Raw genomic sequence first — 26,087 nt, 5'->3', positions numbered from 1 at the left:
TTCTTGTTAAGGTAATGTTAAAACTCACATATTACAATTCGAAAAAGAGCAGGGAAAATTTCCTGGTCAACATTCACCACTCAACCAACATTGCTGTAAACCAATTATTTACTTACTAACCTCATTGCTGTTTGTGGGATCTTGCTGTGCACAAATTGGCTCCTTCTGTATCTACATAGTAACAGTGAATACATTTTGAAAGTACTTCATTGGTTGTGAAGCGTTTCGGAATAAATGTCAGGAGGATATGAGTGATGATAAGATGAATAGGAGATGATGGCTTCGTGATATTGTTAGCGGACTAATAACCTAGTGACACAGGGTAATTTCCGAGGAACCATGTTTGGGTCCCACCATTGCAGGTGGCAAAATTTGAATTCAGTAAAAATCTGGAATTAAAATCTGGGAAAAAAATGACCATGAAAGCATTGTCGATTGTTATAAAAACCCATCTGGTTCACTGTTGTCCTTTAGAAAAGGAAGTCTGTCATTCTCATCTAGTCTGGCTACATATGACTCCAGACATGCAGCAATGTGGTTGACTCTTAAATGCCCTCTGAAATGACCTAGCAAGCCATGCAGTTCAAAGGCAATTAGGACGTGCTCACATCCAATGAATGCAAAAATGTAAGCTATTTCTTTCTTTATGTTTTAATGTAGTTTTAATGATACTATTTTCAATGGTTTATTCTGGAAGCTCTCAAAATACAGGGAAAAAAGAATTACTGGAGCTAAGTAACTTACATTTGACCTTTGTGAAGGCATATACCAGTATGCCCTCAGCAAAATTTGAATTCAAAGCATAGCACCCAGAGTTTTGCACTTGGGCACAACTGAAGAAGTAATTTTCCTAAGAAAGGTTGCAGACTCCTCTCGGAATGCCTTTTGAAATTCCTTTTAGCCTCAGACCTGGAAAGTATCATGTATTTCCAGAAGATCTATTATGTAACTGGTCACCCATGTAGGTTCGTCCAAGACTGCATCAGAGTTGCTTAGACATGTCGGCAGAAAACTGCATCCAGCAACTAGGTTTGACAACTGTGGCTTTTCTGCGGGCTGGATTTGTGACCTTGATATACGTGTGATTGCACCAGCAGAATGCCATGGTTGGTAATTGAGGGGGCATGTGCATAGTGATTGACATGTGCACAACATGCATATAATGAATGTTAAAATGTGTACAGGATTTGAGGTATTAAAGTCTTAAAAGATATTGGTATATTAAGCTTTATAGTTGTTCATTGCATCTTCTGAGGAATGATCATACAAGAGTATTTGTGAAATAGGCAATCTTTAGACAACTATCCCTTGCCATTTTCTTTTGAGCCTGCTATTTTGTTTCCTGCACTTGTAAGTCCTGCGGATAAGTGTCAGATCAAGCCCAAGGCCCAATGCATTGCTTTTACTTGTCAGCTTGAATCTTGTATGCCTCTCCTGTGGGAACCATGAATTGGATTCCGTTTGAATTGTTTTTTGGAACAAACAAGGAGATGGATTAAGGGCTTGCCCTTTACACTCTGCCCATTGGCTTTATAACTATAAGAATAGAGCAAAAATTAAGAAAAAATATAAATACATGCTGTATTCTTGTGTCTGACCTGATAATTGCAAGCTTTGATAGCGTGTCTCTTTTTCCAATAGTATAATGTCCTCTTCATTGGTTGTTTAGACTGACACGCAAGTCATTATATAAAACTCTGTTGTTTCTTTTTTTTTCCCTGCAGAGACTCAGGGCTGAAAGTGGTGTGAGATAAAATGAGAATTCGGAGGAGACTCGGGGCCAAAAATGGCACGAGACCCTTCTCTCCATTATAAGGTCAGAAGTGGGGAGTTTTGGTGATGATTGCCAATACTCAGCACCATTCACGATTCCTCAGATACGGAAGCAGTCCCTGTCCATGTATAGTAAGAACTGGACAGCATTCAAGCTTGGGCTGATAAGTGGCATGTAATGCTTGTGCCACAGAAGTGCCAGGCAATGACACTCTCCAACAAGAGAGAGTCCAACCATCTCCCTTTGACAGTCAATGACATAACATTGCTTAATTCCTGCACTTTCAACATCTCGAGGGTTACCATTCACCAGAAACTGAACTTGACCAGCCATATAAATGCTACAACAGCAGATCAGAGGCTGGTAATCCTGTGGTAAGTCACCTGTTGACTTTTCAAAGCCTGTCCATCGTCTACAAGTACAAGTCAGAACTGTGATGCAATACTCTCCACTTGTCAGGATAAGTTCTGCTCCAACAACACTCAAGGAACTCAACACCATCCAAAACAGCTTACTTCGTTGGCATCTCATCCACCACCTTCAACATCTATTCCTCCACCACTGATGCCCAGTGGCAGCAGTGTACACCATTTACAAGGTACACTGCAGCAGCTCACCGAGGTTCCTTCAATAGCACCTTCAAAATCCATAATATTTACTCCCTAGAAAGACAAGGGCAGCAAATGCATGGGACAACGACCATCCTCCAGGTCACACACCATCCTGACTTGGAATTATATTGGCATTCCTTCAATGTAACTGAATCAAAATTTTGGAACTCTTCCCTAAAAGCATTGTGGGTGTACCTAAACCACATGGACTACAGTGGTTCAAGAAGGTAGCTCACCACTATCTTCTCAAGAGCAATTAAGGATAGGCAACAAAAACGCTGGCCTACTCAGAATAAAAGAATGAAAGAAAGAGATGCAGAGTTTGGAGGAGACTCAGACTGGAAGTGGAATGAGGCTCAACAAGAATTTGGAGGACGTTTGGGGTTAGAAGTGAAGGAGACAGCACCGGAGAAAGAGGATAACCCAGAAGGGTCAAGGATAGAATCTAGTTGGCTTGAGCTAAGGAACAAAAAGATGCAATTTCATTGTTCAGTATAGTCTATAGGCCACCAACTAGTGGGAAGGATGTATAGGAATAGATTTGCAAGGAAACTGCAGACAGGTGCAAAAAATGTGAATAGAGATGAATAGGATCTGACAGAGGTGTATAAAATAATGAAGGGTATAGATAGAGTAAACAGTGGCAGGCTTTTTCCTAGATTGGAGACAAATGTCATGAGGGGCCACGAGCTTAGGGTGAGGGGGGAGAAGTATAATTTGGATGCTAGAGGGAGGTTTTTCACACAGAGGGTCGTGGGGGTATGGAATGCACTACCAAGTAAGGTGGTGGAGGCAGGCATGCTGGACTTGTTTAAGGTTTACTTAGATAGGCACATGAGCGAAACAGGGATGGAGGGTTATAGGAGACGGTTTTAAATAAGGGTCAGAGCCTCGGGACATTCCTGGAAATCTAATGCTACATGTTGATGTTTTGTCTCTTTTACTCCGCAGGTGCGTAGGTCCACCTTGTTGTCTAATGAGGGGCATGCACACGGTGGGTCGTGCGTGGGCTGCTCTTGGATGTTTCGAGAGTGGCCTAGTACTTCGCGTCACTTGTGTGTGCTTAAAACTGGACCAGCAGATGGGCACCACAACAGCTCAGTGACTATCACTGCTAGCTGAGCAGATACATGGATTTGGGCCAGTGTCTGTGGAAGTTTGCACATTCTCCCTGTGGTTGCGTGGGTTTCCTCAGGGTGCTCCGGTTTCCTCCCACACCCCAAAGATGTGCTCTTAGGCTGATTGGTGTAACAAATTGTCCCTAAATTATTCTCCCTTGAATCTGGTTTCCAATGGGGGTACCATAAGCATAGACACGGGTCAAGGGAGGTGTAGGAAAAATGCATTGTTAAGATGGCGGCGTGGGCTCGTTGGGCCGAGGGGCCTGTTTCCCATGCTGTGTTGTTCTTTGTTCTTTGTTTAATATAGGCTGGGATAACATTCATGTAAAGGGCAGAGCAGATCAAAAGTTCCTAGAGTGTGTTCAGGAAATCTTTCTTCAGTATCTTTCCAGTCCAATGATGAAGGAGGCACTGCTAGACCTGGTTCTTAGAAATGAGGTGGACCAAGTAGATCAAGTACCGGTAGGAAAATATTCAGGGAGCTATGATCATTGTATCATATGTTTTAGGAAATGGAAATGTCTTTATGTAATTGAACAGGTAGATTCTTGACCCTCAGATCTTTGGGCACATGGAGCAGGGATACTCCATGAGGTAGTGGTATTGAGAGTGCAGCATTTACTTTCTTTTCTTCCCTTCTCCGCCACTGCTCTGCTTTGTCATAAGACATGATGACAGAAAGCATAAAATGCAGTTTGAATGACTAGTGGCAAGCTCCTCTAAATCATTCATGTCAATGCTATCATGCTTCAAAGAGAGCTTCAGTGTATCTTTGTTTTCTTTGTCCTCCACTGGAACATTGGCCATCTGAAAGTTGAGAAAACAGGACCGATGGAGGAGATGCTTTTTGGCTGACCAGCCAGACACAGTGTCCAGTAATTGGAAGTTGATTTTGCAGTAAATGTGCCTGAATGTTTGTGGAGCCGGCTTTAAGAAGATCACAAGCGTTTACTTGTTCGATGGTCCTCCTTTGAACCTGGAGGATGTGACGGTGATATTGCTGATGGAATTTTTCTAGCAGTCTTAAGCATCACTGATAGTGTGTCGCGGTCTTACTGCAGTACAGGAGCGTGGTTATATCAACTGCTCTGTACAGTGGGCTTTTGTTGACTTGTGGAGATCTTTGTTGTCAAATGCTGCCAGAGTTTAATGAAGGCTGAGCTGGCACAATTCATCTGGTGTTGGATTCCGACAGCAGTGGCTGTTTGAAAAATGTGGCTGCCAAGTTATGGAGTACGTTCAGCATATTCCAAAGTTTCCCAATCAATATATATGGGAGGTAGAATATTTGGCTGACCAGGTATGGGGTTGACATGAGTTCCGTTTTGGCATAACTTAAGTACTGGCTGAGTTTCTTGTATGCAGAATTTAAGAGATCGAGAATAGCTTGCAAATTTGGTGTGGAGTAGGCAATGACACTGCAGTATTCCACAAACTGTAGATCATATGGATCTATGCTGGTCAGTTTAGTTTAGATACAGAGGCAACTGAGATCAAAGAGTTTTTCATTTAGGTGGTATTTATTGCTGAGACTAGAGGGCTGTTGATCTTTGATAGGTGAATAGCCACTACCTGGTAAATGGTAAAGCTATCACACAACCTCACTTGACCATAGTCCAGATTTTGAAGGCATCCGTTTCAAGTCTCTCACTCAAAACATCATGAAGCAATTGCAGGATTGTAAAGAAGTTTCTTCAGCATCCAAATCTTTGGAATACAATGAACAGAACCTTGCAAATTATCAAGACAAATGCTTTGGTCAGGTTGGTGAATAGAATGAAGAGTTCTTGGTGCAATTCTCTACATTTTTCTTGGATTTGTCTGCCAACAGAGACCATGTTAGAGGTTCCTCTAGAAAGCTTAAAGCCACACTGTTTCACTTGGAGGATTTCTTCAGCCATAGAAAGTAGGCAATTCAGAAGAATGCATGTCAGGGTTTCCCGTGCTGCAAACAAGAGGGATCACAGCATGATTTCTGAAAGCAGCTACAATTTTTGTATTTCTGGTGGTGGAATTCCTCCTCCTCCCACCCCAAAATTGTGGGATGAGTGCATGGAGTCTTGATATGAGCAAAGGCCTGCCACTAATAGAGAGATAGTGGCCCAACCCTGGGCTGGAGTGATGAAAGGCTTTGGAGGCCTCCCAGGAGGTCGGGGCTAGGAGGAGTGCCCCCCACCTGGGCATTGGCAGCCTGGCAGTGCCAGTCTGGTTCTTGGCACTGTCCAAGGAGCAAAGTGGCACCTTGGCACTGCCCACCAGGCATCAGGCAATGCCAAGGGAGTGGAACCTTTTGGAGGCAGGGCCTGTGGGAATACATTGAACAAAGAACACAAAGAACAAAGAACAACCCAGCACAGGAAACAGGCCTTTCGGCCCAACGAGCTCGTGCCGCCACCTTAACAATGCATTTTTCCTACACCTCCCTTGACCCGTGTCTATGCTTATGGTACCCCCATTGGAAACCAGATTCAGGGGAGAATAGTTTAGGGACAATTTGTTACACCAGTCAGCCTAAGAGCACATCTTTGGGGTGTGGGAGGAAACCGGAGCACCCTGAGGAGCACCCACGCAACCACAGGGAGAATGTGCAAACTCCCACAGACACTGGCCCAAATCCATGTATCTGCACAGCTAGCAGTGATAGTCACTGAGCTGTTGTGGTGCCCATCTGCTGGTCCAGTTTTAAGCACACACAACGACGCGAAGTACTAGGCCACTCTCGAAACATCCAAGAGCAGCCCACGCACGACCCACCGTGTGCATGCCCCTCATTAGACAACAAGGTGGACCGACACATCTGCGGAGTAAAAGAGACAAAACATCAACATGTAGCATTAGATTTCCAGTAACGTCCCGAGGCTCTGACCCTTTTTAAAACCGTCTCCTATAACCCTCCATCCCTGTTTCACTCATGTGCCTATCTAAGTAAACCTTAAACAAGTCCAGCGTGCCTGCCTCCACCGCCTTACTTGGTAGTGCATTCCATACCCCCACGACCCTCTGTGTGAAAAACCTCCCTCTAGTATCCAAATTATACTTCTCCCCCCTCACCCTTAGCTCGTGACCCCTCGTGATATTTGTCTCCAATCTAGGAAAAAGCCTGCCAGTGTTTACTCTATCTATACCCTCCATTATTTTATGCACCTCTATCAGATCCCCCCCTTAATCTCCGTCTTTCTAAGGAAAAGAGCCCCAGTTTACCCAATCTTTCCTCATAACCCAGTCCTTCCATACCAGGCAGCATCCTGGTAAACCTCCTCTGCACTCTCTCCAGGGTCTCTATGTCCTTCCAGTAGTAAGGTGACCAGAACTGGACGCAGTACTCCAAATGCGGTCTAACTAACATTCTGTACAACTGTGGCATTAGACGCCAGCTCTTATACTCTATACCCCTTCCTATAAAGGCTAGCATTCCGTAAGCTTTCTTCGCAACCTTCTCCACCTGGGTTGCCACCTTCAGAGACTTATGCACTCGCACTCCCAGGTCCCTCTGCATTTCTATATTCTTAATTGGTCTACCCTTTATCATGTACCTCCTCCCTGCATTATTCCTTCCAAAATGCATCACCTCGCATTTATCTGGATTAAATTCCATCTGCCATTTGTCTGCCCAATATACCAGCCTATCTATATCCTGCTGTGTCACCTGACAATCCTCCTCGCTATCCGCCAATCCTGCCATCTTGGTGTCATCTGCAAGCTTGCTGATCACACCACGTACGCCCTCTTCCAAGTAATTTATATATATTACGAAGAGAAGAGGTCCCAGTACTGAGCCCTGTGGCACACCACTGGTGACAGACCTCCAGCTAGAAAAGGACCCTTCCACTACTACTCTCTGAGTCCTGTTGCCTAGCCAGTTTTCAATCCATCTATATACCTGTCCCTGTATCCCATGTGCCTTAACCTTTTCTACCAGCCTACCATGAGGGACTTTGTCAAACACTTTACTGAAATCCATATAGATGACATCAACGGCTTGTCCATTGTCAACCGTTTTTGTCACCTCCTCAAAAAATTCTACCAGATTCGTAAGGCAAGACTTCCCCTGAACAAAGCCATGCTGCGTATCCCTAATCAGATCGCAACGCTCCAAATGCTTATACATCCTATCCCTAAGAATTTTTTCCAACAACTTTCCTACCACCGATGTCAAACTCACTAGCCTATAATTACCAGGGTTATCCCTTCTGCCCTTTTTAAACAGCGGTACCACATTAGCTATCCTCCAGTCCTCTGGGACCTCACCTGTGTCCAAAGAAGAGACAAAGATTTGCGTCAGAGGCCCAGCAATTTCATCTCTCACCTCCCTAAGCAGCCTGGGATAAATGCCATCAGGCCCTGGAGCTTTATCAGTTTTTATGCTACCTAAAAACCCTACACTTCCTCCCTCGTAATGGATATTTCCTTCAACTGGTCTACAGCTCCCTCCAATACATTACAAGACACCAAGCCCCTCTCCTTCGTGAATACCGACGCAAAATGTTCATTCAGGATCTCCCCCATTCCCGCAGACTCAATGCATAGTTCCCCTCCTTTGTCCCTAAGAGGACCTATTTTCCCTCTAACCACCCTCTTGTTCCTAATATAAGAGTAAAATGCCTTTGGATTTTCCTTAATCCTATCAGCCAAAGCAATTTCATGCCCCCTTTTCGCCCTTCTAACTCCCCTTTTGAGCTCCCCCCGCTCTCTCTATATTCCTCCAGTGCTCTCTCCGTTCCCAGTTGCTTAGACCTAATATATGCCTCTCTCTTCTTCCTGACCAAGTCCTCAATATCCCCTGTAATCCACGGCTCTCTAATCCTGCCTTTCCCATCCTTCCTTTTTACCGGCACATGTCTTTCCTGCAACATTTTCAGTTTGCCCTTGAAAGCCTCCCACTTGCCAACCGTGGATTTACCCACTAACAATCTCTCCCAATCAGTGTCCTTCAGCTCCTTCCTAATCTGGCTACAGCTCGCCTTCCCCCAGTTTAGCACCCTCCCCTTCGGACAGCACTCATCCTTTTCCATTTTTATCCTAAAGTAGACAGACTTGTGGTCACTGTTAGCCACATGTTCGCCTACTGCAACCTCAACCACCTGACCCGGCTCATTACCCACAACTAAATCCAGTATAGCCCCCTCCCTAGTTGGGCTAGTTACGTACTGCTCCAAGGACCCTTCCAGCACACATTTTACAAATTCCTCCCCATCCGAACGCCCAGCTCTAGGCACCTTCCAATCCACTCCAGGAAGATTAAAGTCACCCACTACAACCACCCTATTCTTTCTGCACCTATCTAAAATGTCTTTACAAATGCCTTCTTCCTCTGCCCTTGGGCTGTTGGGTGGCCTATAGTACACCCCTAGCATAGTAATCGCTCCCTTCCTATTCCTCAACTCCACCCACAGCGACTCAATCCCTAACTCCTCCATATTGTCCTCCCTCTGCACTGCTGTGATGTGCTCCTTTACTAACAACGCCACCCCACCACCTCTCTTCAACCCCCCTCTGTCACACCTAAAACACTTATACCCAGGAATATTCATCTGCCAGTCCTGCCCTTCCTTTAACCACGTCTCCGTCACTGCCACCACATCTAAATTCCTCACGAACATCAAGGCCCTAAGCTCATCTGTTTTACCCGTTACACTCCTCGCATTAAAACAGACGCAATCCAACCCTCCAGGCCCATTCGGATCCTCCTTTCCCTGATAATTTTCCTTTCAACCAAACCTACCCTGTCACCCAACTCGCTCCCAATCCCAGTGCCTAATAAGCTATCAGTCTCATCCCCACCCCTCCTCCCTATTAGTTTAAACCCTGCCGAAACACTCCAGCTAACCTCCCAGCTAAGATATTTGTCCCCCTCCCATTCAAATGTTCCCCATCCCTCCTGTACAGGTGCCCTTCCCTCACAAATACTTCCCAGTGATCGACAAAAGTAAAGCCCTCTACCTTGCACCAATCCCTCAGCCATGCATTCAGCTGCATGATCTCATTATTCCTAGCCATGCTGTTACTAGGCAGCAGCCCAGAGAATGCCACCCTGGAGGCCCTGCTCTTCAGCTTGGCCCCCAACTCCCTGAATTGCCTACGTACATCCCCCCCGCTCTGCCTTCCTACGTCCTCTCTCCTATGTGTATAATTACTTCAGCCTGGGTCCCTTCACCCTTCAAAATTCATTGGTGGAGGTGAGGGGCAGGGGGGTCCCGCGCATGCACAGTGGGCCGCTCAGTGCTTTACTGCCGGCCTCCCCAGTGGGGAGAGGCCCTGTCCCCTGATTTGCATCATGAATCTTGCTAGGGCACTCTGCAGTGCTCAGAGTAAGGGAAATTCATTTTGAAAATCCCACTAAAATACCAGCAGGAGTTACTCCCATTTTTATGCAAATTCGGTACTTTGAATTTTTTTGGGAAAATCTCCAGTTGGCAAAATGAACTCCATAGGCACATTGTTAGCTTTGCCTTTCTAAAAGAAGGTGTGTTACCCTGCTTGTTCCTTCAGCTGCCCCTTCCTGTGAAGATAGATCTCACTGAGGGCAGAGATGTCAATTTTGAGTGTTAGTAGCTCACGTGATACAATTGCAGTTTTTCTTTCTGGAGGGTCACTCTTGGGATTATCTATTCTAACTTCCAAGCAGCAAAATTTAAAGTGTTCTTTCATTGACCACAAAGATGATGATCCCACAAGGTAAGGTTCCCCAGCCAGGAGAAAGTGTGTTTTTAGGGCATCTTTTCTAGCCCCTTCCTTCTTTGAGGTAGGCAGAGAGTATTCTCTAGAGATCAGCTCAAAGACTCCTCTGTCCCAACACAGATGCCCAACTACCTTTGTACGTCCGATTTGATTTGATTCATTGCTGTCACATTTCCTAACATACAGTGAAAAGTATTGTTTTTTGCGCAATGTACAGACAGGGCATAGCATTCACAGAGAAGGAAATGAGAGAGTGCAGAATGTGTTACAGTCATAGCTATCATGTAGAGAAAGATCAGCTTAATGCAAGGTAAGTCCATTCAAAAGTCTGACAGCAGCAGGGAAGAAGCTGCTCTTGAGTTGGTTTGTAAATGACCTCAGACTTTTGTACCTTTTTCCCAACGGAAAAGGTGGAAGAGAGGATGTCCAGGGTGTGTGGGGTCCTTAATTATACTGGCTGCTTTGCCGAGGCAGCAGAAAATGTAGACAGAATCAATGGGTGGGAGGCTGGTTTATGTGGTTTCCATTAATGGTTTGCAGATTCTTAACTAGAGACTCCCAGGTTCACAGCCCTATCCCAATCACCAATTCTCTATTACCACAAGATATTACAAATGGACCCTGGTAAAAACCTGCGTATTGCTTTGTGTAACATGGAGTCCTTAGGGTGCTGTCATTATCCACAAGATCATGATAGGTTGGGTGGTCAGATTTCAGTGGCACATCAAACCATGATGACTGGGACCGACTTGCCACTGCAGCTTTCTCCTTTCACAGCTGGCAAAACTTTGCTGGTTCTGCTGTTTAGGACTTTCTGGACCTTACTTTGTCTGGCACCTCTTCCCGACCTTATCACCAAGGCTGGCTCCCAGGAGCAAGGACCTCCTGATGGTACTGATCAAAGGGTCATTGGGGCACACAAGTTTCTTTTCTTCAAGCTGGTGATGCACAGAGGGAGTTACTGTATCACCTCACATTAAAGCCATTTCTTTGTATGAGGCACTGGAAACCTTTCAGTATCCATGAAACCATAACTCCTAACACAAGTCATCATCTTCAGAAGAGAAATAATAGAAAATACAGAGAAATACAGGGTTAACTTGCTTTTTATTTTACATTTTCCACACTCAGTAATTGTATCATTTGATCTCTGTTTTGTTTAGAAAACACTGCAGGAATTTGCCAGCCCACAAGAGATGGTTCACACTGGGGGATGGTGATGGTAAAACTCAGGGGGGGAGGCGGGGGTGGGTAACGGCATGGCAGATCAGCCCCCAAAAATGTTCTGTCATTGGGGAATTTTACAGACAGCAGGACTGACTTTGAAAAGGCTTATTGCCCCAAAGAAGTGGAAAACAAAGTTAAATATCCAAATGGTTCACTTGTGGTTATTTTTCTAGGTTGTCAGCATTTTGCAGATATCAGATCGACTCACTGCCAACTGAATGTAGGTAGCTTCCCAGCTGCAGCCCAGGGTGAGGTATTTTTTCATTCAAAGAGGGACCTATGGACAGAAAAGATAGCTTTTGTGGCACCAGAGATGAGCTGAGAGTTTCTCCTCATAATGTTTTTTAAATGTTTCTTTGGCCTACCTGAGGCAGGCTGGGCTGCCTTCTTCAGCAGTGGCTACCATTCCTGATGGCACTGCTGAGCTGCTGGCCCTCTGACTGGTCTGGCCGCTCTACTGGGGTGGGTGACCATCTTGTACGGACAGCAAGTCCAGTGGCAGCTTATTCATGAGCTGCCACCTGTAAAATCAAGGAGGATATCCTGCCAGCTGGCCGTGCATGCTGCCAACACACATTTCCAGCTGCTGTTGGGCTCAGAATCTTTGATAAAATTCTGCCCTGTATGCCTTAGAGTCATAGAGGTTTACAGCATGGAAAGAGGCCCTTCAGCCCAAATTGTCCGTGCCTCCCAGTTTTTACCACTAAGTTAGTCCCAATTGCTCACATTTGGCCCATCTCCCTCTATACCCATCTTACCTATGTAACTGTCTAAATGCTTTTTAAAAGGCAAAATTGTACCTGCCTCTACTATTGCCTCTGGCAGCTCGTTCCAAACTCACCACCCTCTGACCCCCTGGACCATTTTGTATCTCTCCCCTCTCACTTTAAACCTATGCCCTCTAGTTTTAGACTCCCCTACCTTTGGAAAATATGTTGACAATCTACCTTATCTATGTCCCTCATAATTTAATAGACCTCTATAAGATCACCCCTAAACCTCCCAAGTTCCAAGGAAAAAAGTCCAGTCTATCCAGCCTCTCCTTCTAACTTAAACCATTAAGTCCCGGTTGCATCCTAGTAAATCTTTTCTGCACTCTCTCCAGTTTCATAACATCCTTTCTTTAATAGGGTAACCAGAACTGAAACAGTATTTCAAGTGTAGTTTTACTAATAATGTCTTGTACAACATCAACAAGATGTCCCAACTCCTATATTCAGTGTTCTGACCAATGAAACCAAATATGCCGAATGTCTTCTTCACCATTCTGTCCGCCTGCGGTGCCACTTTCAAGGAGCCAAGAACCTGTACCCCTAGATCTTTTTGTTCTTTAACTCTCCCCAGTGCCCTACCATTAACTGAGGAGGTTCGTCCCTGGTTTCATTCACCAAAATGCATCACCTCACACTTATCTAAATTAAACTTCATCTGCCATTCATCAGTCCACTGGCCCAATTGATCAAGATCCCATTGCAATTCTAGATAAACATCTTCACTGTCCGTGATTCCATCAATTTTCATGTCATCCGCAAAATTACTAACCGTAAGTTCTCATCCAAATAATTAATATAAATGACAAATAACGGTGGACCCAGCACCGATCCCTGAGGTGCACTGCTGGTCTCAAACCTCCAGTTTGAAAATCAACCCTCTGCAATCACCCTCTGTCATCTGTCGTCAAGCCGACAATTGTGTCCAATTGGCTACCTCACCCTGGATACTGTGAGATTTAACCTTATGCAACAACCTACCATGCAGTACCTTGTCAAAGACCTTGCTAAAGTCCATGCAGACAACTTCAACTGCATTGCCCTCATCTACCTTCTTGGTTACTCCTTCAAAAAAGTCTGTGAAATTCGTGAGACATGATTTTCCACTGCCTGTAGATCCTGTCTCTCAGGATACCTTCGAACAACTTACCCACTACAGATGTTAGTCTCATTGGTCTGTAGTTCCCAGACATTTCCCTGCAGCCCATCTTAAACTAAGGCACAACATTTGCTATCCTCCAATCTGCAGGCACCTCACTTGTGGCTGTTGGTGATTCAAATGTCTCTGCTATAGGACCCGCAATTTCCGCCCTAGCCTCCCACAACGTCCTGGGATATATTTCATCAGGTCCCAGGGATTTATGTACCTTGATGCGCTTTAAGACTATCAGCACCTCCCTGTCTGTTATATGTACACTCCTCATGACATCACTATTTATTTCCCCAAGTTCCCGAACATCCATGATTTTCTGAACAGTAAATGCCAATGAGAAATATTAATTTAGGATCTGACCTATCTCTTTCGGATTCGTACGTAGATGACCTTGTTGACCCTTAAGAGGCCCTATTCTCCCCCTAGTTACTCTTTTGTCCTTTATGTATTTGTAGAAGCTCTTTGGATTCTCTTTTGCCTTTTCTGCAAAAGCAATCTCATGTCCCCTTTTTGTCCTCCTGATTTCTCTCTTAACTCTACTCTGATAATCTTTGTACTCTTCAAGGGATCCACTTGATCCCAGCTGCCTAGGCGCATCATGTGTCTCCTTTTTGACCAGGGCCTCAAAATTCCAAGTCATCCAGCGTTCCCTACTTTTACTAGCCTTGCTCTTCACTGTAAAAGAAATTTGCTTACCCTGAATCCTGGTTAACACACTTTCGAAAGCCTCCCACTTTCCAGATGTCCCTTTGCCCGCCAACAGACATGCCCCCCCGCCCCCCCATCAACTTTTGAAAGTTCCTGTCTAATACCATCAAAATTGGCCTTGCCCCAATTCAGAATTTTAATTTTTGGGCCAGACCTATCAATCATACCTATCTTAAAACTAATGGAATTATGGTCAGTGTCCCAAAGTGATCCCTCACTAACACTTCTGTCACCTGCCCTTCCTTATTTTCCAAGTTTTGCCCCCTCTCTAGTTACAACATAGATAGAACATAGAACATTACAGCACAGTACAGGCCCTTCAGCCCTTGATGTTGCGCCGACCAGTGGAACGAATCTAATGACCCTCTAACCTAAACTATTCCAATATTATCCCTATGCCTATCCACTGACCATTTGAGCGCTCTTAAAGTTGGCGAGTTGGCTGCAGGCAGGGCATTCCACGCCCTTACTATCCTCTGAGTAAAGAACCTACCTCTGACATCCGTCCTATAATTAATTATAATGGCCCTTAAAGTTGGCCATCCATATACTGAATAAGAAATTCCTCCTGAATACACTCAACAAATCTCTCTCCATCCAAGCCCCTAATACTATGGCTGTCCCAGTCAATGTTGGGAAAGTTAAAGTCCCCGATTATTACCACCATATTTTTCTTGGCATTATTAGTAATCTCCTTATATATTTGTTCCTCAATTTCCTGCTGACTATTTGGGGGCCTAAAGTACAATTCTATCAAAATGATCTCCCCTTTCTTATTTCTCAGTTCTACCCATATAGACTCAGTGGGTGAAACCTCAGAAATATCCCCTCTCAGTACAGCCATAATGTTCTCCTTAAATATAAATGCAACTCCCCCTTCTCTTACCTCCTGTTCTATCTTTCCTATAGCATCTGTATCTTGAAACATTGGGTTGCCAGTTCTAACCCTCCCTTAGCCATGTTTCAGTAATAGCTATAATATCATAGGCCCATGTACCCATCCATGCCCTGAATTAATCTGCCTTACCTGTCAGGCTTCTTACATTGAAATAAACGCAATTTAACCTAGAGTTTATATTAGGGCGGTAAGGTAGCACAGTGGTTAGCACTGCTGCTTCACAGCTCCAGAGACCTGGGTTTGATTCCCAGCTTGGTCATTGTCTGTGTGGAGTTTGCACATTCTCCTCATGTCTGTGTGGGTTTCCTCCAGATGCTCTGGTTTCCTTCCACAGTCCAAAAATGTGCGGGTTAGGTTGATTGGCCATGCTAAAATTGCCCTTAGTGTCCTGAGATGTATAGGTTAGCGGGATTAGTGGGTAAATATGTAGGGATATGGGGGTAGGGCCTGGGTGGGATTGTGGTCGGTGCAGACTCAATGGGCCGAATGGCCTCTTTCTGTACTGTAGGGATTCTAAGTTCTAAGTTCCCTTCAGACCATCAGTCCTGTCATGTTGTATACACTGTCCCTGTGTTTTATTTCTCTTATCTTTTCTGGACTCAGTCACTGAGTTCTTCACAATTCTGTACTGTGGCCCTTTTTGATTTTTGTCTTTGGTTTCTCTGCCTTCCACTTTTTCCCTTGCTGCTTTTTGTTTCTGTCCCCACTTTACCTCCCTCTGACTTCCTGCATCGGTTCCCATCCCCCTGCCACATTAGTTTAAACACTCTTCAACAACACTAGCAAACACTCCCCTTAGGACATTGGTTCCTGTAGACCATCCAATTTGTACTGGTCCCACCTCCCTCAGAACCGGTTCCAATGTTCCAGGAATTTGAATCCCTCCCTCTTGCACCATCTCTCAAGCCATGTATTCATCTTAGCTATCCTGACATTCCTACTCTGACAAGCAGTTGGCACTAGTAACAATCCTGAGATTTCTACCTTTGAGGTCCTACTTTTTAGTTTAGCTCCTAACTCCCTGAATTCAGCTTGTAGGACCTCATCCCATGTTTTACCTAAATCATTAGTGCCAGTATGCAAAACTACAACTGGCTGTTCACCCTCCTCCTCCAGAATGTCCTGCAGCCACTCTGAGACATTCTTGACCCTTGCACCAGGGCAGCAAAATACCATCCTGGAGTCTCGATTGTGTCTGCAGAAATGCCTGGCAATTCCCTTTACATAAGAACATACAAACTAAGAGCAGGAGTAGGCTTTCTGACCCGTCCAGCCTGATCCACCATTGAATAAGATCATGGCTGATCTTTTTGTGGACTCAGCTCCATTTGCAATTGAGTTATCTATCACTATAGCTTTGCCACTTTTTTTTCTGTCCTCCTGTGCAGCAGAGCCAGTTCCAGTGCCAAGAACCTGGCTGCTGTCACCTTCCACTGGTGAGCTATCTCCCCCAACAGTATCCAAAACAGTATATCTGTTTGGGAGGAAGATAATTGCAGATAAGATAATTGCCTTGTACTGCCTTCCTACCCTCCCTCTGTCTGGTGGTCACCCATTCCCTATCTCCCTCAGTAATTTTTATTTGCAGTATGACCAACTCACTGAACATGCTGTCCACAACTTCTTCAGCATTGTGGATGCTCAAAAGTGAATACACCTACAGCTCCAGAGCCATAAAATGGTCTAACAGAAGCTGCAGTTGGACACACTTCTTGTACATGAAGAAGCCAGGGACACAGGAAGAATCCCTGAATTCCCACATTGCACAACAGGAGGTCTGGGATCTCCTGCCATGACTTAACCCTTAAGCTAACTTACAACATCAACTACAATGTCAAGACAAAAAGGAGAAAATAGAAAGGAAAAACTATGGACCAGTCACCAGCCAATCCCTTATCTGCTGGCTGTGATGGCACAGTTTGATTTCTTTCTATCTCTCACTTGTCCTTGAATCGCCCTTGCAGAGTTGCTGCTCTGCTGCTCCTGAAGATGAGCACCTCTTTCCCCTCAGCACTGAATTCCCACTCAGCTCCACATTCCCGGTACCCTCAATCTGGCTGAATCTCACTGAGGCTGCAGTTTCCTTCCCACTGGCTTGCGCAAGCTCACTGTGACATTTCAGTCACCCCTTTTGAAACTCTTACATTTTGCTGTTGTTTTTTCTGTTATGTATTCTCTTTCAGATTGTGAAATTGATGCAGAAGTGTTTTTTCTGTTATGTATTCTCATTCAGATTGTGAAATTGATGCAGAAGTCTAAATAATTTATTCGGAATCTAGAGATTCTGCTTTCAATACTAGATCCTATATATCGAAGTATGTACTGTATCCTTCACTAGAACCATGCCCTCAACATATACATCAAAGTGACTCATTGCCAGGATTTATTAGGGTCATCAGTATTGTTTTATGAAGGAAAGCTACTTGGATATTTTTGACTGGGCCAGTACTTTAAACTCCAGCCAAACTTATATATGTGGCTTTCTTTCTATTGGGCATCTGCTGTGTTGGTAATCTGACTCCTTTTCCAAGTAGTTACTTTTAAAAAACATTTTGTTCTTGATGCTTTTTGATAATGAGGAATGCAAAAGTTCTGAAGACCTGCTCCTTCCTGCCTTTTGTGCTTTGAATCCATTCCTTGAAATCTGATCTATGGGCTTTAATCTGCTTAGGGCTGAAGCACTCTTAAGTGCTGTCCCATTTGCAAGTACTGGAAAAATTGTGATTTAGGAATTCCAAATTTTCCTTTTATCTATACAAATGAGGAAAGGACATCATTGATGGTTGAGTGCTTAAGCTTCCTTCTCCTCTGCTTGTGGAGAGTCGGGATTGTCCAGTTTTAATTTTGTCTTTGGCAGCAGATGCTTCCAAGGAATTTTTATGAGAAGGAAGGAAATGTTTAAAGCAGATGGCATTAATAATTGAGTTAGTTTTTCTTTAGTTAGAGTCAAGTTTAAAGTTTTACTTATTTTTCACAAATAAGGCTTACATTAACACTGCAATGAAGTTACTATGAAATTCCGCTAGTTGCCACATTCTGGCACCTGTTCGGGTCAATGCACATAACCAGCACGTCTTTCAGAATGTGGGAGGAAACCAGAGCACCCGGAAGAAACCCATGCAGACACAGGGAGAACGTGCACACTCCACACAGATGGTGATCCAAGCCGGGAATCGAACCTGGGTCCCTGGCACTGTGAGACAGCAAAGCTTACCACTGTGCTCCCCTGTTAATTACATTTTGGGATTCAATTAATAATTTTATTGGATATACCATCTTCTGTTATTAATTGGATTGTTTATGGCTTCTCCCAAAGTTTTATTTTATTACTTCATCATATTTTGTTTTGGTTTTCTGATCAAGGGCTGATCTAAGGGGGATCCTATTTAATCGCTTTTAGTTTTTAAATATGTAAATTAAGCAGACTAGTTGTGTTAAAACATCTGAGGGAGAAGAATCACAATGCAAGCAGGATGAGAGTATGTACGGAAAGGGAATCAAGTGACTGAGTGTGAAGATAGGAAGGAAGTTGCATGAGTGTTGGAATGGGAATAAGTGGTGATATAGGCCAGTCCTGCGTTAGGTGGTGAACATAGTAATGGAAGGAAAGGAATTGTTAAGAATGGTGGTGTGAATGACTGCAGCCATGTATTGTAGGGAGAGGAGAATTCAGTACTCAGCATTGTTCCTCTTGTGAAGTCATTGAAACACTAATTGTGCTATATCCAGGTCCTGGAGTTGATGACCTCTGCAATTTCTCCACATCTGCTACACAGAGCGTTTGACAACCCTCATCGCACTGCCAGGGAACAGGAGTGCAGTCATTATCCTTGCCTCTGCCATAAGGCTTCAAAAAATCTGGGGGCTTGGCTGCGTTCTATTCCTGATTAAAATCCACCCAGCAACAATGAAACAGGGAAACTACATAGAAGGAAGTGTGCTTGTTCATTTACTTTAAGAAAGCATTCAGTTGTAGGTAATTGGCTCACAGAATCTGTATTCCACTGTCCTGTTTGAATTTCCCACACTATATTGCTTTAATATAGTCTGGTGATCCTTGATGTTAATACTGCCAGTTCAACTTAAGTGGATAAACAGGTGAAGCAAAAGGAGCAACAGAAGACAGCAGTTAAGGCTGCTGGAAAGAGGCCACACCTAGCATACCAGGTAGTGCAGCTTTCTTGGAACTAACTGAAAAGCAGTGCATCGGGACGCTACCCTTCTCCAAGGAGGCATTTACAGATTTCTGTAGTTCCCTCAAATGAACCTGCTGCTTGCTGGACGAGGGATCCATGCTTTTCCTGTACTTTCTTTCAGTGTGTGAAAGGGGAAATCTTATGCATATCATAGTCTGCAATACACAAATGTATTAAGCTGGTTATCAATGCGCTGTTTGCCAATGCCAAACAGTAAATCACCTTCCCCATTGATCTAACAGTCCATATCTATATCAATGACATTTCGGCAATGTAAATTCTGAAGCTGCCAAAAAGCCGTATTACAGGTCATAGTGCCAAATGTGATAACAGTGATGAATTTAATTCCTAGATTATCTGCTCACTTGTCTCTTTGCTGTTTGGGGGACCTTGCTATGCACAAGTTGGCTGGCTGAAACATTACCTCAGTCTTGGAGATACTGATTTGGTAACCGAAGTTTTTTGGCAGCGCTCGAGAATTTCTTTTTACATAAATTTTGTTACATAAATTCTGATATGATTTATTTTGAATTTCTCTTCACTAATTTGTATATTATTCCTATCACTGCCACTGCACATTCAGCCCTTTCTACATAGGAGTGCTAGAAACAGGTTATTTGATTTCTTAATGTTTCTAATGCTCTGATTGTGAATGTTGTGTGAGCATGATTGGGAAGGTACTGGCTGCACGCACCAGTCTCTCCTTCTGGTGAAATGCTCCACCTAGTGGTATGGATGAAAACTGCCAAAGCTCATTGCCATGGAGTAATGAGGAATTGCGACTTGATAAAACCAAATGATATTAGCAGTTAACACCACAATGAAATGTTTTAGTCAAAGAGGTGAGCAAGTAGCATATCATGGACCCCACGTTAGGTTAATTTATTATTAATTTTCATTGAAGCAAAAACTAGAGTAATGGGGTCCTGCTCCTCCTGGTCCCATGCAGGTTTATTATTTCTCAGGTATTATTGAATAACTAATTTCTCATGTATTATTGAGTAACTAATTATTTAGTTATCAGGTATTATTACTCAGGTTTGGAATGTTTATTTTAAAGTGGCATAAACTGCTGATGTTCTTTCTCACTCATACGTAAACTCATTTTTATTTATTTTATGCTGTAGGCTTTGATCAAGTCCACATTATTTGGTGAAATCTGGGCACAAAGATACTTTACTTCAGGAAATAATTTCATGCTATTTTCTTCTGGTGTATAATCATGAATAATACCCATCAGATACTTTATTTTCCTAGTACCTTTTATAGAAATTTAAATGTTTTCATGTCTTTTTTTTACATTACTTGTTCATTTGGCATCATAAAACAGTGCTATTTCATCACTCATTTTTTCTTTCTGTCCACTGTTTAAAAATCACTCACAGTAGGAATTCTCCATCTTCATATTATCAATCAAAGAAAATATTCATGAGGTGCACAATCTCATTCATTCCTTTGGTGGCAATTTTTCCTCTCTTGTAGAAAAAGAACTTGGGCATTACTTACAAAAGGATGGCAAGTTCAGATTGGTTACCCAACGTTTAATTTCTTTACGTGAAGGCGATCTATATTCTTGCATAAAGGAACAAATTAATGAGAATGTATCCTAAAAGTCAAACTTCTGAGGCAGTTTAATTTTTGATTTGATTTATTAATGTCATATGTGTTAGTATGCAGTGAAAACTATTGTTTCTTGTATGCTATTTAGACAAAGCATTTAGTTCATAGAGAAGAAAAGGAGAGTGCAGAAAGTTGTGTTACACTCATAGCTAGGATGTAGAGAAAGATCAACTTAGTGCAAGGTAGGCCATTCAAAAGACTGCTGGAAGCAAGAAAAATGCTGTTCTTGAGTTGGTTGGTACGTGTCCTCAGACTTTTGTATCTGTTTCTCAATGGTAGAAGGTGGAAGAGAGAATGTCCGTGGTGCGTGAAGTCCTTAAGTATGTTGGCTGCTTTTCTGAGGCAGCTGAATGTCAATTCTGGATGAGAGACTGGTTTGCGTGATAGAGTATGCTACATTCATGAGCTTTTGTAGTTTCTTGGGCAGAGTAGAGCAATACCAAGCTGTGATACAACCGGAAAGAATGCTTTCTGTAGTTCATCTGTAAAAGTTGGTGAGAATTGTAGCTAACATGCCAAATTTCCTTAGTCTTCAGAGAAAGTAGAAGTGGGCTTTCTTAACTATAGTTCTTAACTGGCATGGGGATTCTAGGATAGGTTGTTGGTGATCTGGACACCTAAAAACCCGAAGCTCTCAACCATTTCTATTTCATCCCCAGTGATGTAGACAGGGGCATATTCGCCACTATGCTTCGTGAAGTCGATGACAACCTCCTTCGTTTTGTGTGAAACAATATTGTGCAACTTAATTTGGTAATTGAAATAGGTTTGAAAATAGTTAATTTTTGTTTTTTTTGTTTGCAGGGCAGTGTCTTGGTGGAGAGTTTTCCTCTGATGGATTCAGGCCATGCCAACCATGTCCTTTGGGAACATATCAGCCCGAGTTTGGGCGGACTTCATGCTTTTCTTGTGGCGGAGGTTTAACAACAAAACGTGAAGGAGCAGCATCGTTTCAGGATTGTGAAACAAAAGGTAAGATCATGTCTTCTAATCCTGATGAGGCTTGCTAAATGTTCCAGTCAGAAGATTGAGGATTGGCAAGCTTTTCTTTTTGGATGTTGGGAAGTAGAATTTTATAAAGTTATGCTGCACTTGAACAGAACAGTGTTGCTGTCAGGGGCTTTTGAGCACAATAATGTAATTAAGACACATTAATATCTTTGTGCTTGCTGCAATATTTTTAGTTTAGCATTATAGTTCAGAAAGAAACCATTGGACAATCATGCCTGTGTGGCTATTTGAATGAGCCGTCCAATTAATCCTGCTGTTTCCTTGTAGTCCTGCAGTGTTTTCCTCTTCAATTATTTGTGCATTTCCTTTTGAAAGGTACTGTTGCATCTGTTTCTACCATCCTCTCAGGTGATATACTTCAGGTCATAATAATTCACTACATATTTACAATCCTATCTACAATCTATATTAATGACTTAGGTGAAGAGACGAAGAGTAATGTATCTAGATTTGTTGATGATACCAAATTGGTGGAAAAGTAAGCAGTGGGGAGGACACAGAGAGGCTGCAAAGAGATAGGTTAGGTGAGTGGGCAACAAGATGACAGGTGGACTATAATGTAGAGAAGTGCAAAATTATTCACTTTGACTACAAGAGTGAAAAAACTAGAATTTTTTTAAAAGATGAGAAACGTGCAAGTATTGAAGTTCAAAGCGACTTGGATGTGCCTACATAAGGGATGCAGAAAGTTAGCATGCAGGTGTAGTATTAGGGTTGAAAGGGTTAATGTTTGGGACGATGGCAACGCACCACCATAAAGGTGATGTAAGAAACACATCATCAAATGTTGAGAAGGAGACTAGTTCTAGCTTAAGCAGGGTAACACCTAGTAATGTTTATCTGTATAATTCTGTTATATCCAATAAACCAGAAACATACCAATGTTTCAGCAATCATTCCTTAGCCAGCCCAATCAACATACAATATGGAGGCAGCTGTGAAAGACCCTGAAATGTCAAAAAGTTAGCCTTAAAGAAGTTTGTAAGTCTGACCTGAAAAAGTGATGTCAAAATTGCAGAATTCAGTAAGGTAGTTGAAGAAATCAAAAGCTGCTCCATAGATGAAGTGGTGGCAGGGGGAGTTAGAAAATCAACTGTTTAACTCATTAAGGGCTGCACCATAACATGTGGTGGTCCATGAGGTAAATCCCAAGCCAGTTTTACAGCTGGAGAACCAAATAAAGTGCGCGGAACTGGTGAGCAATCCTTGAAATGTAGAAAACTTTAACCAGCATACAAGGTAGGCAGCACTGGGAAAATCACATTCTTCGCAAGCAGATATTCTGATACATCCCACAGCCCAGGTCCAGAATTGGTGCCATTACATGTGAATTAAAAAATGGCTGCAAAATCTCAGTGCTCCAGGGAAAGGAATGAAAAGGTATAATGGTGACTTCAGGCAAAGAGTTTTATAGGCTTTGCAGAGTTTCAGAAATAAATACTTAAAGGAGGAAATCCAAACTCTATCCTTTTTTGCTTTTTATGGGTAGAGGAGGTCATGGCATGGGTTTCCAACAGATTCTGCCAGATTCTCACTCAAGTTATGATATGAAACCAGTGGAGCATCCAGTTAATTTTAGAGTCATAGAGCTTGCCTTGATAAATGCTTAAGATTTTGTTTGGATCTTCCATTCTATTCCCACAGTTCAGTGTTCGCCTGGTCACTTTTATGACACAAACATACATAGGTGCAGACGATGTCTTGTGGGGATGTTTCAGCCAGAGTTTGGACAAAATCACTGCGTTGCTTGTCCTGGAAATACTACAACAGATTTTGATGGATCGACTAATATTACTCAATGTAAAAGTAGGTATTAATATCTGTATAATATTGAATATAAACGGAATAGAATTGAGTACTTGGTGAAAACCTTAAACAGTAGAAGTCCAAAGCTCTTGGGGGATCACGTAACACAAAACATTAAATGTCATAACAGGTATAGAAAATAATCATAAATGTGAATGGAACGTTGGTTGGGTTTTATTATCTAGCAGACCAGAATATGAGATAGATGCTATTTTATAGCTGTACAAAGCCCTGGTTAGACACTACTTGGAATACTGCAGTTCTGGGCACCACACGTTGGGAAACCTTGGAGGGAGTGCAGCATGGATTTATCAGAATGGTACCCGGACTGCAAGGCTTAAGTTATGAGGAGAAATTTTCTAAACTAGGTTTATACTCCCTAGAATTTAGAAGATTTTTAGGTGATTTGATCGAAGTTTTCTCGATATTCAATGGAGTTGACAGGATAAGTGGGAAAAAGCTACTTCCACTGGTTGAGGAGTCTAGGACGAATGATGCTGGGCTTTTCAGGAATTAACACTAATATAAAAGCAAAATACAACAAATGCTGGAAGTCTGAAGTAAAAATATAAAATCCTGGAAATACCCAGCAAGTCAGGCAGCATTTGTGGAGAGAAACAGAATGAACATTTTAGGTCTGTGATGACCCTTCATAAGCCCATTCACCCATCATTCTTTGTGTTTGACTGGTCTAAATTGGCTCCTAGTTAAATTTTGTCTCAATTACAAAATTCTTCTCCTTGTTTTCAAATCCCTGCATGGCCTTATCTCTCCCTATACCTGTAATTTCCTCCATCCTCACAACCATCAAGATATCTGTGTTCCTCTAATTCTATCATCTTGCACATCTCTCCATCCTTGGTGGCCTTGCCTTCGCATGCGTCTTAAGGCCCAAACTCTGAAATTCCCTTCTTAAGCCTTTCTGCTTCTCTTTCTGTCTTTAAGGCACTCCTTAAAATTTTTGACCAAGTGTTTGGCCATTTGTGTATGTGGCATGTTTTGTCTGATACTGTTCCTGTGAAGTTATTGGTATATTTTATCAAGTTAAAGCTGAATTGTTATTGTAAATACTTTTCTTATCATTTACTAATTGCATTGTAATTGTGGTTGTTCTATTCATTATTTGGCTATGTTGAACATTTGATATTACACAAAAGAAATACTCTAGGTAATAGTTAAAGATAAATAAACACAGGAGAAAATTTTGAATAAACAGTGGTTTCAGAATGGGTATGCTTTCCAGAGTCCAAATGAAGAAAGGGAGAACTCATATTTATCAGCATGGGTATATTACAGGGCTCCTGTATGTGAATGCCTATGTTTTAGATCTCTTGCTGATTCTCTCGCTTGAGATGGCTTTTTGGAAAAAGTACTAAGCAGTTCCTAATTAAATTCTTAATGGTTATTGTGTATCAGACAGGCAATGTGGAGGAGAACTTGGAGACTATACTGGATATATTGAGTCTCCAAATTATCCTGGTGACTACCCTGCAAATGTTGAATGCACCTGGAACTTAAGTCCACCTCCAAAACGCCGCATTCTCATTGTTGTCCCAGAAATATTTCTACCAATTGATGATGAGTGTGGTGACTATCTAGTCATGAGAAAAAGCTGTAAGTCAGAACACCTGTAAAATTCATCATTTTATAATGTTTTCAATTAGTTTTTAATAAGTGTGCATTTATCTGCTCATAAGAATCTAAACTCCCAGTTTATTAACTCCTTTTGTTGAAGGTGATAGATTCATGATGGGTAATTATAGTTCTACAGTATGTTACCATCTTCAGTCAGACATTACACTTGGGTTTAATCTGAACTAATGCTGTGTGCTATATATACATATTTACAGATAAATAGCAGATAAACAGGCCAGTCAGAGAAGCAGAAATCCTGACCAGCTTTCTTCCTCCCACTGAGGCTAATTAAACATTATCTTCTCTCTCCCAATTGCTTCTAGCTGAGATCAGAAAACTCAGCAAAGATCAGTGATTAAAATTGAAACTGAAATTGAAATTGAAACAGTGATTAAAATTGAAGCTCTACATAGCTCAGTACTATGTCACATCCAACCAAAAAAATGTGATATTATTTTTGTATTCAAATGCATTTGAAATGATCAACAGCCATTTGACATCAAATGTTCTAATCTGGAATTAATTTTTCAGGCAGCAGTGTTTTGCCATCATTGACATCAAGTGCAAATACATTGCAACAGGCACTCAAAGACATCAAATGCACTTGAAACTATCAAATAGACTTAAAACGCTCATCTGTTCCAAGACAGAAAATGTATTTAGTATCTGCATTGAAAAATGCAAATACATTACTTACTTAAATAATATCTGTGAATTTATTTTGTTTTTTTCAAATAGCCCAAGAAATCTTTCCCCTATATGTGCTTGAGAGCACTGCTTGATCTCATTTTATTCATTCAGTAGTTGCCATCCTAGGAACAAAACATGCTGGGCGAAGATTAATTGGCCTGAGTCTCAGTATCCCTGGTGCCTCTGTCC

At 42.4% G+C, this 26,087-nt stretch overlaps 1 protein-coding gene across 1 annotated transcript in view; it reads left to right on the top strand.

Annotated features, from left to right (window-relative positions):
* The window catches only part of scube2 (signal peptide, CUB domain, EGF-like 2), a 138,883-nt gene that overhangs the window by 96,672 nt on the left and 16,124 nt on the right, over nt 1-26,087 (top strand). Inside the window, exons 18-20 of the mRNA XM_080190201.1 lie at nt 21,561-21,728; nt 23,412-23,573; nt 24,990-25,187. Of these exons, the coding sequence (XP_080046327.1) occupies nt 21,561-21,728; nt 23,412-23,573; nt 24,990-25,187 (528 nt within the window). The remainder of the gene's footprint in view (nt 1-21,560; nt 21,729-23,411; nt 23,574-24,989; nt 25,188-26,087) is intronic.

The sequence above is a fragment of the Carcharhinus amblyrhynchos genome, chromosome 6, assembly GCF_965287045.1.
Source record: "Carcharhinus amblyrhynchos chromosome 6, sCarAmb.v2.hapA, whole genome shotgun sequence".
In the NCBI taxonomy this organism is placed as follows: Eukaryota; Metazoa; Chordata; class Chondrichthyes; order Carcharhiniformes; family Carcharhinidae; genus Carcharhinus; species Carcharhinus amblyrhynchos.
This window is presented reverse-complemented; position numbering and strand designations above follow the sequence as displayed.